Source organism: Nerophis ophidion, linkage group LG13 (assembly GCF_033978795.1).
Source record: "Nerophis ophidion isolate RoL-2023_Sa linkage group LG13, RoL_Noph_v1.0, whole genome shotgun sequence".
Classification (NCBI taxonomy): Eukaryota; Metazoa; Chordata; class Actinopteri; order Syngnathiformes; family Syngnathidae; genus Nerophis; species Nerophis ophidion.
In genome coordinates, this window is record NC_084623.1 from 47,214,306 (window position 1) to 47,241,073 (window position 26,768).

The following is a 26,768-nucleotide window of genomic DNA, read 5'->3' on the forward strand; positions in this document are numbered from 1 at the left end:
TCCCCTGCATCTTTTCTTCCTTCTTCCTTTTCCTGTACCCTACTCTCTAAAAACGGTTTCTCTCTGCAGTATGTGTGCGCGTGTGTGTGTGTGAGAGAGAGAGAGAGAGAGAGAGGCAGGCCGGATAATCATAGCTAACCCAATAAAGCGTCGCACAGGCCCCCCTAGCCCATCCATCAGTGTGCATCTGGGAAACGCTTCCCCACGCTATGCTGGCCCCACGTGGACTCAAACCTGACAGCCATATAAATGTCTGCAATATACATATCCCATATAAATATGTCTGCAGAAACCCAACACAGGCTGGGGAGGGGGCCGAGTGTGTGTCTGTGCCACCCTGCTTGTGCGTGAGGGTGTGTGAGGAGAAAACAAATAACGCGTGCAGAGAACATATACAATGAATAATACAGAAGAAATAAAATGTGCATATATGCTAATATTTATGCAAAACACAATGTTGCATGGTTTCCACTTGTACACTTGTGTAATATTGCAGTCCACATATAACAAATGCTACACATTTCCACTTTTTTTTTTTTTTTTTTTTACCTTCCAGTGAGTGTATTCCTTTCTCTCTGGAGGTGTCATAAACATTGTTGAAGTCATCTCCAGCATTCGGGTCAGCACCGGCTTCAAGCAGAACCTTCACCACACTGGTGGGGAACAAACAAAAAGACAACAAAATGATATGGGATACTTTATGCTAACAACTGAATCAGTCAAACAAAACAAAAAAATGATCATGAACTCACAATGACATTGAGTAATAACACATTTCGACATTGAAGGTCAAGGGTCTATTACAGCAGTGGTTCTCAAATGGGGGTACGCGTACCCCTGGGGGTACTTGAAGGTATGCCAAATGGTACGTGAAATTTTTTAAAAATATTCTAAAAATAGCAACAATTCAAAAATCCTTAATAAATATATTTATTGAATAATACTTCAACAAAATAGGAATGTAAGTTCATAAACTGTGAAAAAAAATGCACCAATGCAATATTCGGTGTTGACAGGTAGATTTCTTGTGGACGTTCCATAAATATTGATGTTAAATATTTCTTTTTTTGTTAAGAAATTTTTTGAATTAAGTTCATGAATCCAGATGGATCTCTATTACAATCTCCAAAGAGGGCACTTTAAGTTGATGATTACTTCTATGTGTAGAAATTTTTATTTATAATTGAATCACTTGTTTATTTTTCAACAAATTTTTTGTTATTTTTATATCTTTTTTTCCAAATAGTTCAAGGAAGACCACTACAAATGAGCAATATTTTGCACTGTTATACAATTTAATGAATCAGAGACTGATGACATAGTGCTGTATTTTACTTCTTTATCTCTTTTTTTCAACCAAAAATGCTTTGCTCTGATTAGGGGGTACTTGAATTAAAAAAATGTTCACAGGGGGTACATCACTGAAAAAAGGTTGAGAACCACTGTGTTACAGGGATGTCAAACATACGGCAAGTTTTATCCAGCCCCCGTGATACGTTTTTCAAGTATAAAAAAGAACTAACCAGCTCAGTGGCCTTAAGACTGGGAGGATGTGAGTACAAACCCAGTGCCGAGTCATACCAAAGACTACAAAAAATGGGACCCATTGCCTCCTTGCTTGTCACTCAGCATCAAGGCTTGGAATTGGGGGTTAAATCACCAAATTATTCCCCAGCGTGGCGCACACTGCTGCTCACTGCTCCCCTCACCTCCCAGGGGGTGAACATGGGGATGGGTCAAATTTCACCACACATAGTGTGTGTGTGTGTGTGTGTGTGTGTGTGTGTGTGTGTGTGTGTGTGTGTGTGTGTGTGTGTGTGTGTGTGACAATCGTTGGGACTTTTAACTTTAGGACTTTAACTTTTTAAACATTTTGGATGAAAGAAACTGCTGTTCTAAATGTGTCCACTGGATGTCGCAATTGCAGTTCTTTGTATCTCCTGTTGCAAGAGCCTGCATGACTTCTGAGGAGGCGGAGCTTGAAGTCAAGACAGAGACAACATTTCCATGTTTGGACACTGCTGCTTATTAGGTATAATAATGACAAAACTCGTGGATGGTTACGTTCATGCCTTGATTGTCAAAGATGTTGTTAGCCATATGTAACTTGTGACATTTCTACCCAAATAAATGCTTTGGATAATCGGTACATTTTGTGTTGTACTTATAACAGGGGACACATTTTTTCGACACACATTAATATGCAGAAATAAAAAAAGTATCTCCTTCAAACTTCATGTTTGATTATCAAATTTAGTCCAAAATCACAAGTTCTGTTTTAAATGACGCTACATATGTGCAGAATAAACTACAAGATGTTAGTACATCAGTTGGGAAAAATGAGTAAATCTCAAATTACACCAATTTGACTGATGAACATTATCACATCATTTATTTAGAAAGTATAAATAACGACAAATGAAGATAACTTGGTCAACTTTGAAATTAAATTTAGACCTGAAGGCATTGCGAGGCTGCGAGGAGTTGGCGACTTGTCCAGGGTGTACCCCACCTTCCATCCGAATGCAGCTGAAATAGGCTCCAGCACCCTCCGCGACCCCAAAAAGGGACAAGTGGTAGAAAATGGATGGATGGATGGGCATTGCGAGGCAGACGCGACAGATACTCCCACCTTTTTTTTTTTTTTTACCTGATTGATGTATTGATGTTAATGATAAATTCATCCTTTAAATGGAGAACATAAGTCTCGAGCTCAGCATACCAATGAAAGCAAACATTGTACAGTAAGAGATTGTTTTGTTATGTTTGTAGTTTGTATTTCTTTTTCAGCTACAGTACATGATGTTTAGTGTTTCACGATATAGTTAGATCTGCTTTTTACTCAGCTTCTAAAACTTGTATTTCATCCTCTGTATGTTCTGCCTCAAAACTATAAAGGTCTGTGTCATCATGTGTCCAAAAGTAGTCGTCATCTATCACAAAGTCTGCCATAATTATTAGCAGTTGTTAATGATGTAATAAATGATAAATGGGTTGTACTTGTATAGCGCTTTTCTACCTTCAAAGTACTCAAAGCGCTATACAAGCGATGTGATGCGCTCTATTAAATAAATGTTCCGCCGTAATGCTTAAAATGACCAAAATGCGTAAATATCCCGTGTTGTTATGAATGTGTCTGTTACTACATTACATATATGCTTACATCATGCTTGTAAGAAAGTTGGAGGTCTTGGTATTTTTTTAGAGCACACAATAAGTGGAATAGATTGAATACCCATTTCCTGCATTGTTAGCCACCTATTGCTAGCGTTTATTTACGATTTAGAGTGCATTAAAAAAGATAGACGTGGGACCTCGTCTCACATAGGAATTGTGAATGACAAGAAAAATAAAAGCAAACACAGTGCAGTTCCCCTTTGAAGGGATCATATATTGCAGTGTTTTTCAACCACTGTGCTGCGGCACACTAGTTTACCGTGAGATACAGTCTGGAGATGATCTAATTCCACCTATTTGGGTTCAAAATATTTTTTTGCTAACCAGTAATTATAGTTTGCAAATTATGTGTTGTTGTTTAGTGTCAGTGCTGTCTAGAGCACGGCAGAGTAATCGTGTAATACTCTTTCATATCAGTACGTGGCAGCCTGTAGCTAATTGCTCTGTAAATGTCGAAAACAGCGGGAGGCAGTGCGCAGGTAAAAATGTGTCTAATGCTTAAACCAAAATTAAACAAAAGGTGAGTGCCCCTAAGAAAAGGCATTGAAGCTTAGGGAAGGCTATGCAGAATGAAACTAAAACTGAACTGGCTACAAAGTAAACAAGAAAATGCTGGACGACAGCAAAGACTTACTGAGGAGCAAAGATGGCGTCCGCAATGTACATGCGAACATGACAACAATGTCCTCACAAAGAAGGATTAAAAACAACTGAAATATTCTTGATTGCTTAAACAAAGTTGATGCGGGAAATATCGCTCAAAGGAAGACATGAAAAAAATAGAAAAAAACACCTGGGAGCGCAAGAAAAAAACTAAAACACTACACACAGGAAAACAGCAAAAAACTCAAAATAAATCTTGGTGTGATGTGACAGGTGGTGACAATACATCTACTTTGATACAAGAGCTATAGTGATGCATGCTTGGTTATGGATTAAAGTCATATCCAACAATTGTGACAACGACTTTTTACTGGCAAATGAGTCTCGTTTTTTTTAATCATTTCTGCTGGTGGTGCGCCTCTGGATTTTTTCAATGCAAAAAATGTGCTTTGGCTCAAAAAAGGTTGAAAAACACTGATATATTGTGTTAAACCCACCACCGTTGAGCAAATGATGCGGATCTTGTGAATAAACAAAGCCCATGCATATGGAAAAAGACCAACAACTGCTCATTCAAGTCACACACAAAGACATAGAAAATAAAGACGACAACATTGACCATGACTCTTAGCCTGGTTGCCCTCTTGTCTGTCCCGTTACGGTGGACACAGTCCAGTGACCACTACACACTGGTCTGCCTTGTCGTATGTGCATACGAGTATATTGCAGGGGCGAAGGGTCGGCCTTGTTTCCGGCAGGGTATGTGCATGTGTGTAGAACTTCATTGGAGCGTACCACCTTAGAGAATAAACACGCACTACCTCGGCAACACCACTTGACTGTGACCTAACGGACATTCCAGGTACTCTTTGTCTACAGCAGGGGACTCAGACACGTGGCCCGCGGGGCGCAATTGGCCTGCGAGACGTTATTTTGCGGCCCCCACCTGAATATGAAAGTTTAATGTTAGTGCGCCCTGCGAGTTTTATATGAATGGCGCTTGACAGCGTTGTGTTATTTGGTCCAAAAATGGCTCTTTTAACGTTCTGGGTTGCCTACCCCTGCATTAGTGGAAAAGCGGCAAATGAGTGAAAGCGACAGAAACGTTGTCATGGAGACAAGGGTTTTCTTACGTGCCTGGCTGCAGTCACACCGCGACACCTGTCCGTCGGTAATAACAGTCCCCGATAACCTTGGACCAATTTAAACCGTTAATTGTTTTTTTTATTGTTTAATTTGCATTGCCTCACACAATGAACACTACATATATTTCCATATGACGCCGGATGACACTCCAGGAGCCGTCACTTTTTTGCGGTCGCTATCCCGGCGCTTTCCTGGCTGTTACCCGCCGACCGCTGTGTTGCCGTAGGGAGGAAAAGCGGAATGACACACATTGCGGAAATAACATTATTCTCCGCGCGTCGGCTAAATACAAATGTATTCCACAACCCAAACGTTTCTTTTTCAAAGCCTATGGTGAAGAGAAAGGTTAGTGATGTGCAAAGACAATTCCAGGGAAAGTGGGAGATGCAATATTTCTTTGTTGAGCACGTCGGCACCCCGACGTGTCTTATTTGCACAGAGAAAGTTGCGGTGCACAAGGGATACAATTTGAAACGTCATTATACAACTAGACATGCTGAGGAGTATGAAACATTTTTTTAAGAAATCTTTTCTTGCGGCCCAGTCTCACCCAGACTCTGCATCCAGTGGCCCCATACTTTCCAACCCTCCCGGATTTTCCAGGAGACTCCACGCCCCCTCCAGCTCCATGCGGACCTGAGTGACGTGTATAAAGAGCGTGTCTGCCCAATGACGTTATAACTGTAGAATGATAGAGGGCGAGTTCTTGGTTTCTTATGTGGGTTTATTGTTAGGCAGTTTCATTAACGTCCTTCCATCGCGGTAAAACAACACACAACAACAGCAGTCCGTTTTCGTCTACCGTAAAGCAGTTCGTCTGCCAAACAGAAATGTTGTGACACTCTTAAACAGGACAATACTGCCATCTACTGTACATGCATATGGTTAGAAAAACAAGGATAGACAATTCAACCATTAACTCAACAATGAGTAGATGAGTGTTATGTGTATGTAAATGTGTAAATAAATTAACACTGAAATTCAATTATTTCTTGTATTTATATATATATATATATATATATATATATATATATATATATATATATATATAGCTAGAATTCACTGAATGTCAAGGTTGGCAAGTATGAGTGGCCCCCAGGTAATTTGAGTTTGAGACCACTGGTCTACAGGAATACGCAAGCAAACATGCGTTTATGCTGCATATGCACAAGGGATGGAGCGGTTATTTGAGAAAAAAAAAGACATACGGCGTGGCGCAGTGGAAGAGTGGCCATGCGCAACCCGAGGGGCCCTGGTGCAAATCCCACCTAGTACCAACCTCGTCACGTCCGTTGTGTCCTGAGCAAGACACTTCACCCTTGCTCCTGATGGGTGCTGGTTGGCGCCTTGCATGGCAGCTCCCTCCATCAGTGTGTGAATGGGTAAATGTGGAAGTAGTGTCAAAGCGCTTTGAGTACCTTGAAGGTAGAAAAGCGCTATACAAGTACAACCCATTTATTACATGCAAAAATAAGGAATGAAAGAGTTTACGAAAAAAATCAGAACCATCTGGATGTTTTTTTTTGTTCTACTATTCAGTTTGGAGCATTTGTGTACGTAGTTCCGATTATATGCATGTGAATTGCGCAACATGATGCGAAATAGAAGCATGAACGGGGGAGCCATTCGTGTTGTAGACATGGCGAGCGGAAAAGACAGACAGAGATAGAGGATGCATCCATGCATGACCGGCCCCAGGGTTTTTGTGGCCCTAAACAAGATATTGTTTGTGGCCCCATTTCGGTCTTTAATATAACTCGTGTAACGCTAGAGGCTGACTGCAGCCTGGTGAGTATTCTAACACAGTTGTCCAAAGGGGAAAAGAAAGTGTTGGATATCTCCTACCGCAGCAAAGCTAATTAAAAACTGCTATGGTGTTTTGGTATCAATTGTAAAGTATAATAAAACACAATAAATGGGCAAAACCTATGAAAAAACAAATGTTTTTAAACATTATGTCTTCAGGGAAAATGTTTGGCTACAATAAAAACCTAAATAGTACAGTTTATTTAAGAAATGCGGTTGTAAATCTGTCATGATGACGACGTTCGAAGCGATGTTAAATTAGTAATTTTCTCTAAGGGCTTTTAAATGGCTATGGCTGAAATGCTGCTAAACCAAACTAAAACTATTACAAAGAGTAATAGTTGACTCACCAAAGATAATTGTATCCAGGAGGTCATTCAGTTCATCAAAGTAGAACAGGCAATAATCACGTGCCCCCTGCCCTTAGTCCCCCGTGGTTGTGGCCCTACACAACCACACTGGAGTATTTATGCCAAGCATTGTATGGGAGCACTTAAACCAAACCCGGGAAAAAAAAACCTCCAGCGATCTGTTAAGCTTTTCAATCCAGCCTGCCGGACGTTTCCAAATAACTTTTTAAAAACCTTTAACATCAAAACTACAGCCATCAATATGACTTGCAGTGTTGTTTTCAGATTACCGTAAGTGTTGAACTATAGAAAGTATTCCAATGGTTGGAATCTGCACTTTTTAAGTGATATACGGGTTATTACGGTAATCTACGTCACAGCAGCTCAGAGAGGAACTAAGCAGTGTGGGCGGGGATGTCAGGGACAGACGCAGAAGCAGATATTTACAACAAAGTTCTGCAGAAAAAATATATTTCAGATTGCAGGTGTTTTTTGTTTTTTTACCTATTGCACTATATTTGTCGCATTTTCGTTGCATTTGATTGTAAAAGATGCCAGAGAAGAAAAACAGGAGCAATGTTCACATGTTAATATTCAGTGTTTTATTGTTCATAGTTATTAATATTGTAAATCCAACATTTTTTATTTTCACGTATATTCTGGATGTTTCATTCAGTAAAAAAAATAAAATAATTTTTCGTTTTTTGAGGTGGTCTGTCATAACGTTTTTAGCATTCTTTCAGTCAATATTGTGTGTTTACCGAATATATTAAATATATATATATGATATATAATGTGAGTGTGAATGTTGTTTATCCGTCTATCCATGTTGGCCCTGCAAGGAGGTGGCGACTTGCCCAGGGTGTACACCGCCTACCCCCCGAATGCAGCTGAGATGACCATGAATTACCATGAATTGATTAACGTGGACCCCGACTTAAACAAGTTGAAAAACTTATTCGGGTGATACCATTTAGTGGTCAATTGTACGGAATATGTACTGTACTGTGCAATCTACTAATAAAAGTATCAATCAATCAATCAATCAGATAAGCTGCAAAATTGGTGCAGTTCAGCTAAATTTGTTGGTTTTATGATATGGACTTGTTTCTTAAAGGGGAACATTATCACCAGACCTATGTAAGCGTCAATATATACCTTGATGGTGCAGAAAAAAGACCATGTATTTTTTTAACCGATTTCCGAACTCTAAATGGGTGAATTTTGGCAAATTAAACGCCTTTCTGTTTATCGGTCTTGTAGCGATGAAGTCAGAACGTGACGTCACTGAGGTAATACAGCCGCCATTTTCACATTACAAACACGGGGTCTCAGCTCTGTTATTTTCCGTTTTTTCGACAATTTTTTGGAACGTTGGAGACATCATGCCTCATCGGTGTGTAACAACACTAACAAGGAGGGATTCAAGTTGCACCACTGGGAAGAAATCTGCCGCCAGACCCCATTGAATGTGCCGGAGTGTCCGCACATTTTACCGGCGGTGCTAAGACAGACATGGCACAGAGATGTATGGATAACCTGCAGATGCATTTGCAACAATAAAGTCAACGGAATCAGAAAGGTGAGTTTTGTTGATGTTGTTGACTTATGTGCTAATCAGACATATTTGGTCGCGGCGTGACTGCCAGCTAATCGATGCTAACATGCTACGCTAATCGATGCTAACATGCTATTTACGCTAGCTGTATGTACATTTGAAACTAGATACCTACATTTAATGCGAAACAAACACTTATTAATCGACAGATTTAAGTTGCTCCAGTGTCACAAGATGCGAAAGTCCTGATCGTTTGGTCCGCACATTTTACCGGCGATGCTAATAAGGCAGCCCTGCTATGGGCCACTTCATTAGGTACACCCATGCTATGGCCGAATAGCGTCAATAGCTATTCACTCAATAGCTTCAGTTTCTTCTTCAAGTTTGTTTTCGCTATCTGCCTCCATACTCCAACCATCTGCTTCAAACATGCGTAATCTGTTGAATAGCTTAAGGCGCTGAAATCCGAGTCTGAATCCGAGCTAATGTCGCTATATCTTGCTGTGTTTACATTGGCAGCACTGTATGACGTCACAGGGAAATGGACAATCGCATCGCAAATAGCGAAAATCAAGCACTTTAAAGCTTTTTTTAGGGATGTTCCGGGAGATGTAAAATTAAAAAAAAAAACTTCAAAAAATTAAACTAGCCACTGGGAACTGATTTTTATTGTTTTTAACCCTTTTGAAATTGTGATAATGTTCCCCTTTAAGCATTGCCCACACGTTGTAAGTCAGGACTTTGGGAAGGCCTTTCTAAACCCTGCATTCTAGCCTGATTTAGCCGTTCCTTTACCACTTTTGACATGTGTTTGGGGTCATTGTCCTGTTGGAACACCCAACTGCACCCAAGATCCAAAATCAGGGCTGATGATTTTAGGTTGTTCTGAAGAATGTCATTGTCCTATTTACTCTCCGTAAAGCACCAGTTCCATTGACAGCAAAATCGGCCCAGAGCATTATATTCCCACCACCATGCTTGACGGTAGGTTTGGTGTTACTGAGATAAAAGGCCTCACCTTTTCTCCTCCAAACATATTGCCGGGTATTGTGGCCAAACAGCCCAGTTGTTGTTTCATCTGACATCACATGGAGAAAGATAAGACCTTCTGGAGAAAGTTCAGTGGTCAGATGAAACAAAAATTGAGCTGTTTGGCCACAATAAATATACACAAATATACATATATAAATTGATTCTTAAAAATGTTTATAAAAAAAATTATTTAAAATAAAATTGTAAGTAAATAAATATAGATTTTTTTTTAAATATTTGGAACAAATTAATTTAAAAAAAAATTACTTTTAAGTAAGAACATGTATTAATACATTTTGAAAATTAGGAACCGATTCAGAATGGCAATAAATAAGAATGGCGAGTCAGATGCGAATCGATTTTCCATCACCCCTAGTGTTGGTACCACTGTGCTTATTATGAACAATGTTATAAAACATGTTGATCGGTGTCAGAGGCAGCAAAAGAGGAGTTCCGAAACAGATGGCGATCAAACTCAGGGGTTCCACATGATATCGGTTTCCCTTTGCTTGAAAAATGAAAGTTGGTAGTTTGATGTGTGTTACCGCGGTAGAGCGAAAGGCTGAGAACAGCCTGGCCAGGTCTTTGTGTCTGACCTTGCTGAGGGGGTCTAAAGGACTATTGGGGGGGGTCCCCTTTTGTTACAGTATCCCTGTGACTGGGACCGGCAAAGCGGGGGGCTGTGACCCACATAGGTCTCCCCTCTCACCCTTGCAAGCACTTCTACAAACAGACAAGATGCATCCTCAGAGACACCAAACTAACTATGGCCGGTCACACGAGGCTGGGCAGGACTGTGCAAAGAAATGAGGTGGTGTGAAGAAAGGTTAATGGCATCAGGAAGGTAAACAGGCAAGGATAAAGAGTGGAAAGCTGCGGAGGAAGAAGAGGAGGAGGAATGGATGAAAGGATGGATGCAATGCTAAAAAAGATCAAAGAATTAATTATCAGAAGGACAGTGCCAAACCTAATGAACTCTTAAGAAGAGTTTGTGTAGTTTTACTAATCAACTGATGATCAAGTGGCTAACTTTATTTGGGAGGAGTTGCAGCACTAATTGAGGCCAAGCAAAAATACTTGCAGGGATTTGTTTGGTTAATCTCCTAATTTACAAAGAAAAAAGTTGAAAATTGCAACATCAGTGACTAGTTGATACAACTCACAGGCGATAGATGGCTTCATGGCTACAAAATACATAAAATAAAAATTAAGTATGTTGAAGCACATCAAGCAGTGCGGCTTCATAGCTTACCAAAGTCGTACTAAACATTTTATATATTTTTGAGAACTTTTTGAGCATATTCAACAATTTGATAATTAATAACTGATCATTTTGGTGACAATAACTATGATATAAAATTTTCAAATCGTTACATCCCTTAATCAAGATTAATTTGAAGGAATTTGCAGTAGAATATTCGATAACTGAAAAATTCCATAGCTGCATCCTTAACACTTGTGGGGAATTCAATTTTAATTATCTTTCAACCTGAACAGGACATTAAAGTCCTTTAAGTTTTTGAAGGACGTAAAACATTTTGGATTTATTTTTTTATTTCATGGCTTACATTTCTCAGTGAACTAAAATCTTAAAAAGTATATAAAGATGTAGTCCTTTTTGAAGCCCCCTTGATCAGATAATGTCAGAAGTTTGAATTAATAGAATACATAATTGTATTTGATCAAAATGATTTAAAAAAAAAAGAAAAAAAAAAGATTGCATGGTTGGTATTTTTGTTTAGTGCTAAAATTGAGAGATTCCAGCAAAAACGGTCAATTAAAAGAGAATCCAAGATGTTTTTATGTTCTATGAAAAATTAAGGTATTTTATGCCCTGTTTAGCTCGGAGATATTGTGTAAGAACTGCCAGTGCCTCTTTTACACCTGTGAAAGGATTGGACATTGATTTTTTTTTAACATGAAAAAAACCCTTTTAGGAAAAAATTATGTAAATTGGAATAACACAACAAGAATTAGGCCCTGTGATGAGGTGGTGACTTGTCCAGGGTGTACCCCGCCTTCCGCCCGAAAGCAGCTGAGATATGCTCCAGCACCCCCGCGACCCCAAAAAGGGACAAGCGGTAGAAAATGGATGGTACGGACAACAAGAATTATGGCCCAAATGCAGCAACAATTTACTGAAAGGACAAAAAAGTCAGCCTTTGCCCCCTGGGGTTTAAAATAAATAATAATAATAATAATAATAATAATGGATTACATTTATATCGCGCTTTCCTATTACTAGAAACTCAAAGCGCTCACAGAGAAGTGGGAACCCATCATTCATTCACACCTGGTGGTGGTAAGCTACATCTGTAGCCACAGCTGCCCTGAGATAGACTGACGGAAGCGTGGCTGCCAGTTTGCGCCTACGGCTCCTCCGACCACCACCTATATAAAGTACTGTATTTGTCCCAAATATTGCAATCAAACCTGAATAAAAATGCATGAATGCAATAAAATTGAAGGGACGAGAACAGGTTTTATAATGGGAAAATACCATATTTTCTGGACTATAAGGCGCACTTAAAATCCTTTTTTTCCCCCCTCAAAACTCGATAGTGCCCCTTATAACCTGTTGCGCCTAATGTATGGAATAATTCTGGTTTTGCTTAATAACCTCGAATCAATTTTATTTGGTACATGGAGTAATATGTGTGACCAGTAGATGGCAGTCAAACATCCATCCATCCATGTTTTACTACTTGTCCCTTTTTGGGGTCGTATTTAAGTGTAGACTGCCCTATGATGGCAGATTGACTAAAGTAAACAACAACATTTTAAATGTTCCATTGAAAATATAGGACATTACACACAAGTTTAGTTTTTTTAAATACTGTGTTGGGTGTATCATGTCGGATTTATGTGACGTCACGCAAATTAACTTCCTCTTGTCATATTGCTTTGGTTATCGAGCGATTGATCCGTCTCTGAGAGAGCACAGCCTGTAGGCTAAATGGGCACAATTTAATATCTTGTCGTTTTTTGATGGCAAAACACATTGTTTCTTCTTTTCATGTTAGCTACCCTTGTTCTCCAGTAAATGAGCAGTGTCACCGGTCTGTGAGTTTGTCAATGTTTCATCAGTCACGATTTTACGATAATTCTAACCTGAAACGGTAATATTAACCGTGGAAAGTTTTACCGTGGTTTATCATTACATCCCTAACTCTGATACAACATATTTTTAGTGATGCATCAAACTTTTTACCAATGTTTGGTTGAAAATGGACCAAAACTGCATTTTCGGCTTCATAGCGATCTGCAAAATGTGCAATGTGTACAATAACAAATTAAGCATTTAGCTCTTTGACTTCAAAAAATGCTTTAACTACAGGCCATTAGTTAAATTTTTTAATCAAGATGTGACCAATAATAATGACCACACAACATGGTGGTGCTGAGGATGCTATATTCCGACATCTACAGGGGACTGGTGTTTGTTTCCCATCCTGCCCTGAAGGGAAAAAAACAGGAAGCAGACACTTCCGTCTCTCTTGCACAATAATAGACACCTGAGTCGAACTGACCATCCATGTCTCTGACCACCTGGACCAGACGCTGGACCTCACTTGACCCCGCCTCACCCTGGTGCACGCCTGGGGTCAACTAGGTGGCAGGAGTCAACAATCACAATACCAAGAAGTAACGTGCATGTGGCATCAACCTGCACATCCATGACCTTTCACCAATTGTGCTTTTGGGCCTCAACTCTAAACGGGCACCAACCACAACATTGCATCTCTGCGCTGCTGACTTTTCTACATGGAAGAAGATCCTCCTTCAACTCTCTGCTGGCTTCCCACGTTATATATTAATGTAACAATTCAATAATTCTACCCACTCGGTATCCATTGCAGTCGATCACCCCAAAAGGGGGGTCCCCAAATCTACGGCCCGTCCCATCCTGTTTCTTGTTTTCCCCAGATCGGGCTTTTGAAGTTTTTCCTTGGGATCAGGGCAGGGGCCATTATGGTTTGTAGAGCCCTACGAGGCACTTATGATTAAGGGCTAGATAAATAGATTGTGATTGATTGATTTATTGCACCATTATCTAGAGACTGATCTGGCCTAACGAATGCCACAATGAACCTCGTAAGATCTGGTCTTACACGCCAACATTAGCTTATAGATACAAAGCGACATAACTTAGTTTTTCTAACCATGGGAAAATCTTGAAAAACAAGACTAGTGTGCGATCATTGGACGAAATTAATCGTACCATATTTTTCAGACTATAAGGCGCACTTTAAAATCGTTTAATTTTCTAAAGAATCCACAGTGCGCCTTACAACACGGTGCGCCTAAAGTACAGATTAATTCTGGTTGTGCTTACCGACCTCGAAGCAATCTTATTTTGTACATGGTGTAAGGATAACTGTGACCAAGTAGATGGCAGCCACACATAAAAGATATGTGCAGGCTGCAGGACGACTGTTTAATAAATGACGCGAGCAAGTACCCGTAAGCAAGCAACACCAATACGTTGTTTAGGTGAGAATATAGAGCAATCCGTCAAAATGTTTTAGTATGACTTTGATAAGTTAAAACAGTTAGCTCCATCTTTTGACACTTCTTCCACTCGCGTCCTTGCATGCTACACCGCTACAACAAAGATGACAGGGAGAAGACGCTGCCGAAGGTGAACCATGTAAATACGACCGCCCACAAAATGGCGCACCCTGAAGCAACTGTCAGAAAGCGGTTTGTAAATGATCTTTAAAACATGATCTATGCAACAGTTTGACCAAAAACGACCATTACATAATATGACTCCTTTAATGCGCCCTATAATCCGGTGCGCCTGAAAAAAGATCAAAAATAGACCATTCATCGCCAGTGCGCCTTATAATCTCAAAAATACGGTTTGCAAATATTAAATGTTATTACAAATGTGCCTATTACTACATTATATGTATACTTACATCATGTATATAAAACCTTAATGCAGTGGTTCTCAAATGAGGGTATGCGTACCCCTGGGGGTACTTGAAGGTATGTCAAAGGGTACATAAGATTTTTTTAAATATTCCTACAATAGCAACAATTCAAAAATCCCTTATAAGTATATTTATTGAATAATATTTCAACAAAATATGAATGTAAGTTCATAAACTGTAAAAAAAAAAAAAAATACAACAATGCTGTATTCAGAGTTGACAGCTAGATTTGTTTGGGGACATGTTCCATAAATATTGATGTTAAAGATTTATTTTTTTGTGAAGAAATGTTTAGAATTAAGTTCATGAATCCGGATGGATCTCTATTACAATCCCCAAAGAGGGCACTTTAAGTTGATTACTTCTGTGTGAACAAATCTTTATTTATAATTGATTTATTTTTCACCAAGTTTTTAGTTATTTTTATTTCTTATTCCAATTAGTTCAAGAAAGACCACTACAAATGAGCAATATTTTGCACTGTTATACAATTTAATAGATAAGAAACTGATGACATAGTGCTGTATTTTACTTCTTTATCTTTTTAAACCAAAAATTATTTGCTCTGATTAGGGGTTACTTGAATTAAATGTTCAAAGGGAGTACATCACTGAAAAAAGGTTGAGAACCACTGCCTTAATGGAGGTATTTGGATGTTTTTTTAAGCGCTTTATAGGCAAAATAGTGCGGTTCCCTGGTGGCTTTTTCCGCAACTGGTCCAAGTCCCAAACCTAAACCCCAAGCGCTCAGCCTCCGCTCTCCATCCCTCTCGTTCCACCGTCCCTCTGACTCCTCCCTCTTCACCCCGCTGTGTCACCCGGCGGACGGGTCGGGGCGATCAACAGGCGTTACACTCTGCTAAGCGCTCATTGTGCACGTGAATGCGGCGAGGGTGGGATGGACGGAGAGAAAGAGAGATGGAGATGGGCATTGTGTGTTAAAGAGTGCAAACAGTGGGCCAGGCCCTGCGCCTCCCCGATTTAGCCTCACATCAAAGCCAAGCAAACACACGCCCACCCACCGAATGTCTGACCCTTCATTCTTACACACACACACACACACCCTTCTGCTCCCTGCTTTCCTTGAACATCGCCATGTCTAAACACGCTTCCTGGTTGATGATACGCCTCTAATTGGACAGTGAACATACTCTGCTTGCCAAGAAATACCACTTCAGTCCCTGCATGCTCAGTTTAGAACTGAAGAAGAGGAAGGAGGAGGAGGAGGGACCATTTTGCTGCCAGTCTAAGTTGACACTTGCTTCAGGCGAGAACACGCTTATGAGTAATGCACGCAGGCTTTTCACTTAACCGCTGCAAATAAAGTTGCGTGCGGCTGAGTAATAGGCAGTTGCCCTGCGAAAACTCTCGGAGTGCATACGCAACACACACTGCAACTTGTGTGTGTGTGTGTGCGCTACGAGAGATGCATGAGGGATGCGCGTGAAGCGAAGCTCCGTCTTCCCTGCAGCAGTGACGGCTCACTGGGGGGTTGGGGGACAGGATTAAAAAAAGACGAGTGTCACCTCATGGCTGAGTTATAGCGCTCATAACGCACACGGTGACACACATCCACATCGAGCGCGGACGTAAACATCCCGTTTGAAACACTTGACATACACCAGCACATCTGTAAACATGTGGCACACGTCACACATACCAGCCATCGCTCAGCGTGGACATTAGAGTAATACGACAGAGAGACGCTATGAAAATCATGCGTATGCAAGAAAAACTCTTGATGAATATTTAAACTGTAATAATAAAAACGGAAGAAAACAGTCATCTAGCACCAAGATAAATATGTGGGGGGCGTTTGTTACTCCAGTGTGTTCACATTTAAATGACACATTATGCTTCTCCCAAGCAGGTGGAGGCCTTTGAATAAAAATAAAAAAAATGACCACAGACTCCTGTTGGAGGGGGAAAAAAAATCTGCCGAAATTGGATTTGGCCCGGTCTTAACCTCAGCCCCTCTCTGTGTTGTGTGTGTTCTGGGGGCCAGGAGGCTAATTTAATTTGTTGGACCGGGAGACGGGGGACCGAGTAAAGCCCTTCTGTTACTCTAAAAGTTGCTATTCTGAAGACCTGCAGTAACAACGCAAGCGGAGACACGGCACACAATAACTCATGAGGACAGCTGCGTGATGCCGAGATGGGACACCGAGTCATGAAAGGCATCATTTAACCCGCAAAGCATCGGTTTCTGCAGGGGTCCCCCTCCCGCCACCCCATTCCTCCTCTTACATTTTAGTTATACCACAGAGTCATTTTTCATGGTATAATAAAACATTAGACCTGAATGGGAGCAGCTCTATCATGGTAGTAGTGTCTTTTTGTCGTATGCCATAAGTTATGATTCAAATAATTCAATGTGGACATTTTATTTTCAAGTATTATATATTTATAGGTGCTATGGCTGTCGAACTTGCAATCAATCACAAAAAAACAGCGTAAACCACTCCCTCTAGGAATTTGCAATGTCATATTTGTCTACTGTCACAAGTCAACCGTCTTATCAAAAATGATGTTTGCTGCGAGCGTAGACAAAGCACAAACAACAGCATGTAACAATATATCAACTCTTTATTGCTTAAATGGTCGTTCTCTCTCTGGGTAATGTCGTATAGTCACAAAACACTTAGCAACACACCGGCATCCTCACTTCCTAGTTTACAAGTATGTACATATTTATTCAATGTTTATTTAGCCAGAGTAAGGCAATTAAGAACTGATTTGATTAGCATTGACGACTGAGCAAAGAGCCAGCATTTAGATGAGAGATGTTGAAGTGTGATGAGGATCTGTCTTTGGCTCTCATTTACCAACAAAAAGTACCACTATAGATCGTTCTCAACAGTATATGAATGCTCTTAACGTGTTTATTAATGTTCATTTTACTTCATGTTTAACCTCTAACGGCCTTAGTGGCCACATGCGTGGACAGCACCTTTGAGCTCTTAATTCCAAAATTGTGTACACTACTGAGTTGGGGTTTTATGCCGACATATGGACACTTATACTGCTATCTGGTGGTGTCAGAAGAGTATAACAAACAATGGAATTTGGAAAAAAGTGTAAAAATTTAAATTTGCATGTCACTACACGATTGCCTCCATGCCACGCTGCATTGATGCAGTAATCCGGGCAAAAGGATTCTCAACCAGATACTGAGAGCATTAATTGACATTTTCAAATGTTTGATTTTGTTTTGCTGCTATAAATCTTTTTTTTTACTTGGTCTGAGGAAATATTCAAATTTTTGAGATATGATTTTTGCGTTTTCTTAAGCTGTATGCCATAATCAGCAATATTAAAATAATAAAAGGCTTGCAATATTTCAGTTGATGTGTAATGAATCCAGAATGTATGACCTTTTCATGTTTTTAGTTGCACTACAGAAAAAAAAAGGACTTTATCACAATATTCTAATTTTCTGAGACAGTCCTGTAGATTTGCGCTGTTAGTTCAACAACATCGCACACATGTTGGACAGCCTGATAACATGAATCTGCAGCAGATGAGTGTTTCTATGGCCACCGCCAGTAGTACACGCAAAAACCTTATTTGAATAAAGCAGCCAGCACCATTTATCAATTGCAGTCTTAGTAGATCACACCCAACATGCCAACTAATAGTACACATTATTTTATAGATTGCACACACTGTTTATTAGGGGTGTAACGGTACGTGTATTTGTATTGAACCGTTTCGGTACGGGGGTTTCAGTTCGGTTCGGAGGTGCACCGAACGACACGGACATATTAAGTAGCGCACTGCACGCTGTGTAAACAATGCACACCGAGGCACCATGAATTGATTTACGTGGACCTAGACTGAAACAAGTTGAAAAACTTATTCAGGTGTTACCATTTAGTGGTCAATTGTACGGAATATGCACTGTACTGTGCAATCTACTAATAAAAGTTTCAATCAATCAAAAAAACTACAACACACGGCATGCTAGCAACGACTGGGCTATAATAGACTGACCATACCTCCTCTTTTCACGGGATATGTCCTCTTTGTGGAGCTGTCCAGGTGGAGTTTCTTAAATGCCTCGAATGTCCGGCATTTTAAGTTAGGGTTGCGTGTATTTTCAATGTACGTTCAGGGTTAAAATAAAAAAAAAAAGTGGCGCACGCAGCAACATTCGTGAGGGATGGGCAGAGATAGGGAGAGCGAGAGAGTTATGATAAACGCGCATGCGTCACCAGTCTCTACTTTTTACCCATAGAATTATCAAATTTAATTTATTATCTCGAGCAGGGGTGTCAAAAGTCTGCCCCGGAGGCCATTTGCGGCCCACAGCTAATGTTTTAAAGGCCCATGGCACATTCTAAAAATACTATTAAAATAAACAAAAACATAAACAAAAGTGAAATAAAAAAGCTTAAAGGCTAAATGTAATTTAGAAAAAGTTGCAACGTTGACTAAGAAAACAAAAGTTGTTTTTTTCTTCTTTCAAACTGTCATTGTTCAAAACATAATATTGAATCAAAATCAATGTTATTATGAATTATTGACCTATCCAGTTTCCGATTACTTCACATCAAATATTCCACTAAGAAAAATATTTTTGGTGGAAGATTTAGCAAATTTGTTAAATAAATAATCAAAAAATGTATATTTTGTTGTTTTCTTACTGTACCGAAAATTAACCGAACCATGACTTCTGAACCGAGGTAAGTACCGGACCGAAATTTTTCTGTACCATTACACCCTTACTGTTTAGCGCACGGTATTTGGATTCAGTAGTTCAGGCCCTAACTGTTTTAACATCTCATTATGTAACTGTTTTAACATCTCATCATTACCAGTGGTTACGATTCGTGTGCGAGGTTGATATTCGAATCGGACTCTTGTGAATCGCATCGTTGAATATTACTTACTACACACACATATGCATACACACCTGTGCTGTCGGTTCATGGCAGCCACCATAAGCGCGGTCCAGCCAAGGCGGTGACGGTAGTTAGGATCCACCCCTTCCTGCAACAATCTAAGGGGGGGTAGAGAACCAGACAGAAGAGATCTTATTTTAAACAAAGTCATAAAAGAGACAGAAGGCAGCAATAAGAGCCCTGCATAGGACGTCCATGACATCATCTGCAGCCCGCGGAAAACCAGGTGTGTGTTAAGCTCCGTGCCTGAGGGTGTGCCATCAGGTACTTTGTGGCACAGCGCTAAGTGTGTGTGAGTGTGTGTGCGAGTGTGTATCCATCTGTCGTCTCTTGTCGCGTGGGCAGATAGAGTGCTTGTTTACAGTCAACACAGTCATGTCTGATCTGCACTCTGCAGGTTGGCTCCGTTTACCTTGCTGGCAGCATTTGGGCAGGGAGAAACTACGACAAACTGTGTCCTCATACGGAGATTTGTTTTTTTATTATATGGACAAAAATGAAGGACTGTGTAATTTTAGAAATTTTGAACCATCGTATGTTCGGGAAAAGCCCTTTTTGTGGAAGAACCTGAGAGCCCTGACCTCAACCCCATCAAACACCTCTGGATTGTTAACCAGGCCCTCTCACTCAACACTGACCCGACAAATTAAAGGTTAAAACGGTCCAATCCATATTTTCTTCCTTTTTCCGACCACATGTTCAAACACTTTTGTCCATATAGAGTGCATGATTAATCGACATCGAGGTTTTTAATTAGTGAGATAAATAACCGCAGTGGTGCAGTTTTTTTTCCTTCACGCCAACATTAGCATTTGAGTGGCAGACATGTTCGCCAATTAGAATTGTTAAGCCTCACGTTTCTTCATCTCTCGCTTCAATCTAGGAAAAAAAAGGTTTCACTCTGTTCATCGTTCTCAGCACCTGATCACGTTTAACCTCAAAATTACCTGAACGCAGTAAGCCCTCCTGTCTTTTCAATTATCCACTATCTTTGTCTCGGTAGGCAGAGAGTGAGACCGCCACACATACAGACACCCTCGCTACCCGTGAGAAGTTTGGCAAAATAACAAATATTAGGAGGGAAGAAATACGATTACAATGGCAAATGTCCCATTGTGGTAATATTTCAGCTTTAAATCAGATAGGCAATATGAGCCCATCAACACAAACGAATAAGCAATAATGCCTTGAAGGCAACAAACAAAAAGACAACCCAACCTACAGTACTTTCAACAACTTGTTCAATATTATATAATATATCCAGCCATCCATTTTTTCTACCACTTGTTCCTCTCTGGGTCATAGTGACACCTTCTCATTTCAATGCGTTTTTGTTATTTTCATGACTATTTGCACTGTAAATTGCATATGAAAGCATCAGAAATACGACACCTGTGAAGTGAAAACCATTTCACCTCTTGAAGCTCATTGAGAGAATGCCAAGAGTGTGCAAAGCAGTAATCAGAGAAAAGGGTGGCTATTTTGAAGAACATATGAATAAATAACATGTTTTCTATTGTCACCTTTTTTTGTTAAATACATAACTCCACATGTGTTCATTCATCGTTTTTGATGCCTTCAGTGACAATCTACAATGTAAATAGTCATGAACATAAAGAAAACGCATTGAATGACAACTTTTGGCCTGTACTGTATATATAAATACATAAATATGTAAAAAAAAATTGCAAAAATTACAATACATTATGTTTTATAGACAGTAATAAGAAATACACGTTTATATCATTTTAAATAGTTACTTGCATTAGTATTATATGTTGTGATTGCATTACATTACAAACACTGGATAGTTATTATGGGTTATTTCTTCAGTTTTAGAGCATGATGTAGACAAAAGCTCTGCGCCTGTCTGCATAAAATATTTTAAAGTAAATTATTGCATATTGTTCTAATTTGTGGCACCTTGAGACAAAGATATGTTAATTGACAATCTGAAAGTACCGTGTCTTCCTTCACTCGTTATTTGCTCAGTTTCGTGCATGTATAAAATATAAAAATGCCAAATCTATTCACTACTGCAATTTTTGAGAGAAAAATCGCTAATAGGTTTTTCCCTCAAAAATGTGCATCCCTAATACAGCGACACGCCTCCCGACACTCTTCAGTTAACACATCTGTGACCAAATAACTGGCTCACTGCACTCTCACCTACACCATCTGTCACCTGTGCATTCACCTGTGGAATAACACACGCACAACGACAGGTTTGGATGACGTCATATACAAAACTATCAGCATTACTTAACACTCACTTAGCTATTTTGTGGGGATTTTGACTCAAGTTCATGACTCACCATTACTGCAATTATTCTAGTGTGCTATGTTTATTGTGCAATATAATCACTCAAGCAGATGGGTGCAGGAATTCAACAAGCTCCCGGTTTCTCTTTTTTCAGTTGACTGAGTGCAAAAGTGACAGCAGGAAAAGTCATGAATCAAATGAAGCAGCAAATCGACTTAATTACCTGAAATTAATAATACCTGGTATGTATGGCATGCTCATATGCAGGATCGTCTACATATGTTTCTTTAAATGTGGAGTAAATAACTTATTTTTTTATGTATTTAAAATAATGCCAATCTAAAAAAATAAAACAGGAGTACATTAAGAGTGAATGGTATTGGTTGTTCATGACGAGTAGACTTAAAGAAATAAATTATTGCACAATAAGAACTGTTTTGTATATTTGGAAATGAATGCAGGTAAATTAAGTCACAACTTGAGATGAAAAGTGTTTAGTTTTTTCTCACAACTTTCACAATACCAAAGTTTAGTTTCCCGCAGTTCTCTTCTGCCTCCTACTGGTTACGGGTGGTACTGCAACAACATGATTTTAGGTATGGAAAAAGGGAAATTGTAATGGCAAATGCTGTATTTAAGATTTGGAACCAATCCTTATCTATTACCTGATTACATCTTCCGGGTTGTTGGTCCTGGCTGCCTCCAAGAGAGCATCACCTGATGAGGTTAAAACAAAATACATATTTAAAAAAAGCACAGCGATTATGTTTCAATTGTGATCATTTGACCTGTTGGTACTACAGTTTATTTTGTATGAACATAGTGTTTTTAAAAATATTTTTTTATTTATGCAGTTTCTTTCCTGCTCCTATGTATTGCTTTATTCACAGTGTAATCTTTTCATTGTTTTTAGGTTGACAATTTCAAGAACAGATGAAAAGTAGCCTTCTCTACTAATACTGGTGCATTGATTAATTTGCACTGTCCCAGCCCCCAACCTCCCCCCCCCCTCCACACACACCCAAAAATAAAAAATCAAGACGACTGTACAAAATGGTAAATTATCCAATCCACATGAGTACTATGTGCAATTCTTAGGTGCATCTTATTAATATTAGCAATAGTAAAATAAAAAATCTAATTCAACATATACAAATGTAGTATATACAATGTATGTCATGTTTTTGTTGTTTTTATTTAAGCTCATATAGCTTCTATTCTGTTTTAATATATGTTCATGTGTATAATTCCAATCACATATTAAACTACACGTCTCTACAGCAGGGGTCTTCAACGTTTTCCAGACCAAGGACCTCTATACCGGTGGAAAGATGACATATTTTGCATAATAAATCCTTAAAGCACCTTGTTATTGTGCAATACCAAGATATTGAAAGAATATAGTATCCCGCCGCTAATAGCTCGCTGGCAACTAGCGCCACTAACCGCTAGCTTGTAACTTGGGCGCTTATAGCTAGCAATTGTACATGCTAAGATTACTATGATAATGTTTTTATTTAAAAACCTGTTTCAAATCTGCAATGTACGGTCAGTAGGTTGGCCGTGCCACTGCAGCGGCGATGACCAGGAAGAACGCAGAGTTGTAATATAATTACAACACTTTATGTACATATTTATATAATATTTACATATATTTATATAATATTTAACTACAAGCTCCACTCACAGACAGAGTGCCATTGCTTTTATGAGCGGTCGAGCGAGTCAAAAGCCGAAAAAAAATAAGATATATATATATATTTAATTTTTTTTGTGGCTGCCGTAATTCTTTCGTGGCGGGCCGCCACAAATAAATGAATGTGTGGGAAACCCTGGACATTCATCCTCTGCTGTTGCCATTTCTAATATAAAAGTAATATATAAGTAATGTAAAGTTCTTACTTATATCTGTCTGTAGACTAGCTATCAAAGGTGCACCCCGCCTTCCGCCCTATTGTAGCTGAGATTGGCTGCAGTTCCCCCCTTGACCCCAAAAGGAATAAGCGGTAGAAATGGATGGCTGGATGACTTTCGCTTTGCATAGTGGCTTTAACTTGCACTTACAGATGTAGCGACAAACTGTATTTAGTGACAGTGGTTTTCCGAAGAGTTCGCAAGCCCATGTGGTGACATCCTTTAGAGATTGATGTTGGTTTTTGATACAGTGCCGTTTGAGGGATCGAAGGTCACGGTCATTCAATGTTGGTTTCCGGCCATGCCGCTTACGTGGAGTGATTTCTTCAGGTTCCCTGAACCTTTTGATGATATCATGGACCATAGATGTCGAAATCCCTAAATTTCTTGCAATTGCACTTTGAGAAACGTTGTTCTTAAACTGTTTGACAATTTGTTCACGCAGTTGTGGACAAAAGGGTGTACCTCGCCCCATCCTTTCTTGTGAAAGACTGAGCGTTTTTTGGGAAGCTGGTTTTATACACAATCAGGGCACCCACCTGTTCCCAATTAGCCTGCACACCTGTGGGATGTTCCAGATAAGTGTTTGATGAGCATTCCTCAACTTTATCAGTGTTTATTGCCACCTTTCCCAACTTCTTTGTCATGTGTTGCTGGCATCAAATTCTAAAGGCAATGATTATTTGCAAATAAAAAAAATGTTTATCAGTTTGAACATCAAATGTGTTGTCTTTGTAGCATATTCAACTGAATATGGGTTGAAAATGATTTGCAAATCATCGTATTCAGTTTATATTTACATCGAATACAATTGTCCAACTCATATGGAAACAGGGTTTGTACAATACAAAATAACAGTTTAAGTTTTAGATGACTTAATAAATAAATAAGAGTATGTGACTTAAAGGTCTACTGAAACCCACTACTACCGACCACACAGTCCGATTGTTTATGTATCAATGATGAAATATTAACATTGCAACACATGCCAATACGGCCGATTTAGATGACTAAATTACGATTGTAAAATTTCCCGCGGAGTTTCTTGTTGAAAACGTCGCAGAATGATGACGCGTATGATGACATCTCGGGTTGGAGGGGACATATTAGCGCAGCACCACTTGCGGCTAAAAGTCGCCTCTTTTCATCGTGCAATTACACAGTATTCTGGACATCTGTGTTGCTGAATCTTTTGCAATTTGTTCAATTAATAATGGAGAAGACAAAGTACAAAAATGGAGGTGGGAAGCTTTAGCCTTTAGCCACACAAACACACAGTGTTTCCTTGTTTAAAATTCCGGGAGGTGAAGCTTTACTATGGATCAGAGTGGTCAAGCGAACATGGTTCCCGACCACTTGTCAACCAGCAGGTTTCGGTGAGAAAATTGTGGAAATAAGTCGCCTCTTACTGGAGATCGGCGGAGCTTCTGTCGTGACTAATTCCCTCAGACACTGGCATCAACACACCCGTGGACACACCCCTCCGACTATCAGGTACTATTTAACTCACTAAAACACTAGCAACACAATAGAAAGATAAGGGATTTCCCAGAATTATCCTAGTAAATGTATCTAAAAACATCTGAATCGCTCCCAATGCAATCGCCTTTTTTTTTTCTTCTAGTCCTTCGCTATCAATATCCTCAATATATCATCAAATCTTTCATCCTCGCTTAAATAAATGGGGAAATTGTCGTTTTCTCGGTCCGAATAGCTCTTTTCGTTTGAGGCTCCCATTTGAAACAATGTGAGGAGCCCTCACACCGGTGACGTCATCGTCTGCTACTTCCGATAAAGGCAAGGCTTTTTTATTAGCGACCAAAAGTTGCGAACATTATCATCGATGTTCTCTACTAAATCCTTTCAGCAAAAATATGGCAATATCGCAAAATGATCATGTATGTCACATAGAATGGACCTGTTATCCTCGTTTAAATAAGAAAATCTAATTTCAGTAGGCCTTTAAACATGAATAAATTAAGCACTTATTTGAACAAAGTATACAGTTTGAGGTACCTTTGTTATCAGAGTCTTTCTTCAGGCAGAAGGCCGCAGCTGCAGCAGATACCAGGCCGGCAGAGGCCACCTGTGCCCCGGCGCCACCTCCACCTGCGCCTCGGCCCTCACCTCCATCTCTCTGCCCGCCCTCCTCCCAGCAAAGCTTGTCGTGGCGCCCCCTGCTGGCCAACGCGGCCCATGAGCTGCGACGGTTCTCCAGGTTTGACAGCCATCTTGGGGCGAGATGGTGGTACTGCACCGACTGGTTCCCGCTCTTAGCCGCGGTGTCATCAGCCAAAATCCCCCGTCGGGAAACCCGGGACGTGGACACGACGGGGTTGCGGTTGATATCCGTGGTTGGCTCCCGAATGGCCTGGCAGGAAGAACCGCCCGCGCTGGTCTGGAGGACGCGGCTGCATGGTGACAGGCTGCGTGACCTTCGTATAAGCAGCCTGGTGGGAAGAGACGATAACATGGCGGAAAAGCAGCTTGGAATAAAATCCCGTGTTCGTTAAACGCGTGAAAATAACCCGGCGTGTTATATCTAATGATGCCGCCGGAGTGTCTTTACGTGGGCTATTTACAACAGCCACTTTCAAAGGGGTCGCGTCATCATGGCGTGGATGGTGCTCGAAGAACGCGCGGTGCACTCTGGGAAGTGTAGTTTCAGACACATCTATAATGGAAACCGTAGAGATGAGACGTTTGCGAGCGAAGCGTGTCTTTGAAAGTGCTTTTTCGAGTGAATGACTAAAACCGATTCTCAGTCGCAACTTCAGAGCCGTTTTTAGGCCAACTGACAGAAGAAAATCCACAAAATGAACCATTTTGAACACATTTTTCGGTTCATTGTTTTGTTATGGATTTAGTTCAGGAGAATAGAAACACAGCTCGGGTAATATTAAAAGTTAAAGTACCAATAATTGTCACACACACGCTTGGTGTGGCGATATTAAAGGCCTACTGAAATGAGATTTTCTTATTTAAACGGGGATAGCAGGTCCATTTTATGTGTCATACCTGATAATTTTGCGATATTGCCATATTTTTGCTGAAAGGATTTAGTAGAGAACATCGA

At 39.9% G+C, this 26,768-nt stretch overlaps 1 protein-coding gene across 1 annotated transcript in view; it reads right to left on the bottom strand.

Annotated features, from left to right (window-relative positions):
- clpb (ClpB family mitochondrial disaggregase) overlaps positions 1-26,337 on the bottom strand; it is a 93,158-nt gene extending 66,821 nt beyond the window's left edge. Inside the window, exons 1-4 of the mRNA XM_061919122.1 lie at positions 25,709-26,337; positions 22,444-22,495; positions 19,527-19,613; positions 550-653 (exon numbers count right to left, since the gene is read on the bottom strand). Of these exons, the coding sequence (XP_061775106.1) occupies positions 550-653; positions 19,527-19,613; positions 22,444-22,495; positions 25,709-26,165 (700 nt within the window). The 5' untranslated portion in view covers positions 26,166-26,337. The remainder of the gene's footprint in view (positions 1-549; positions 654-19,526; positions 19,614-22,443; positions 22,496-25,708) is intronic.
- Between the last annotated feature and the right edge of the window lie 431 nt (positions 26,338-26,768).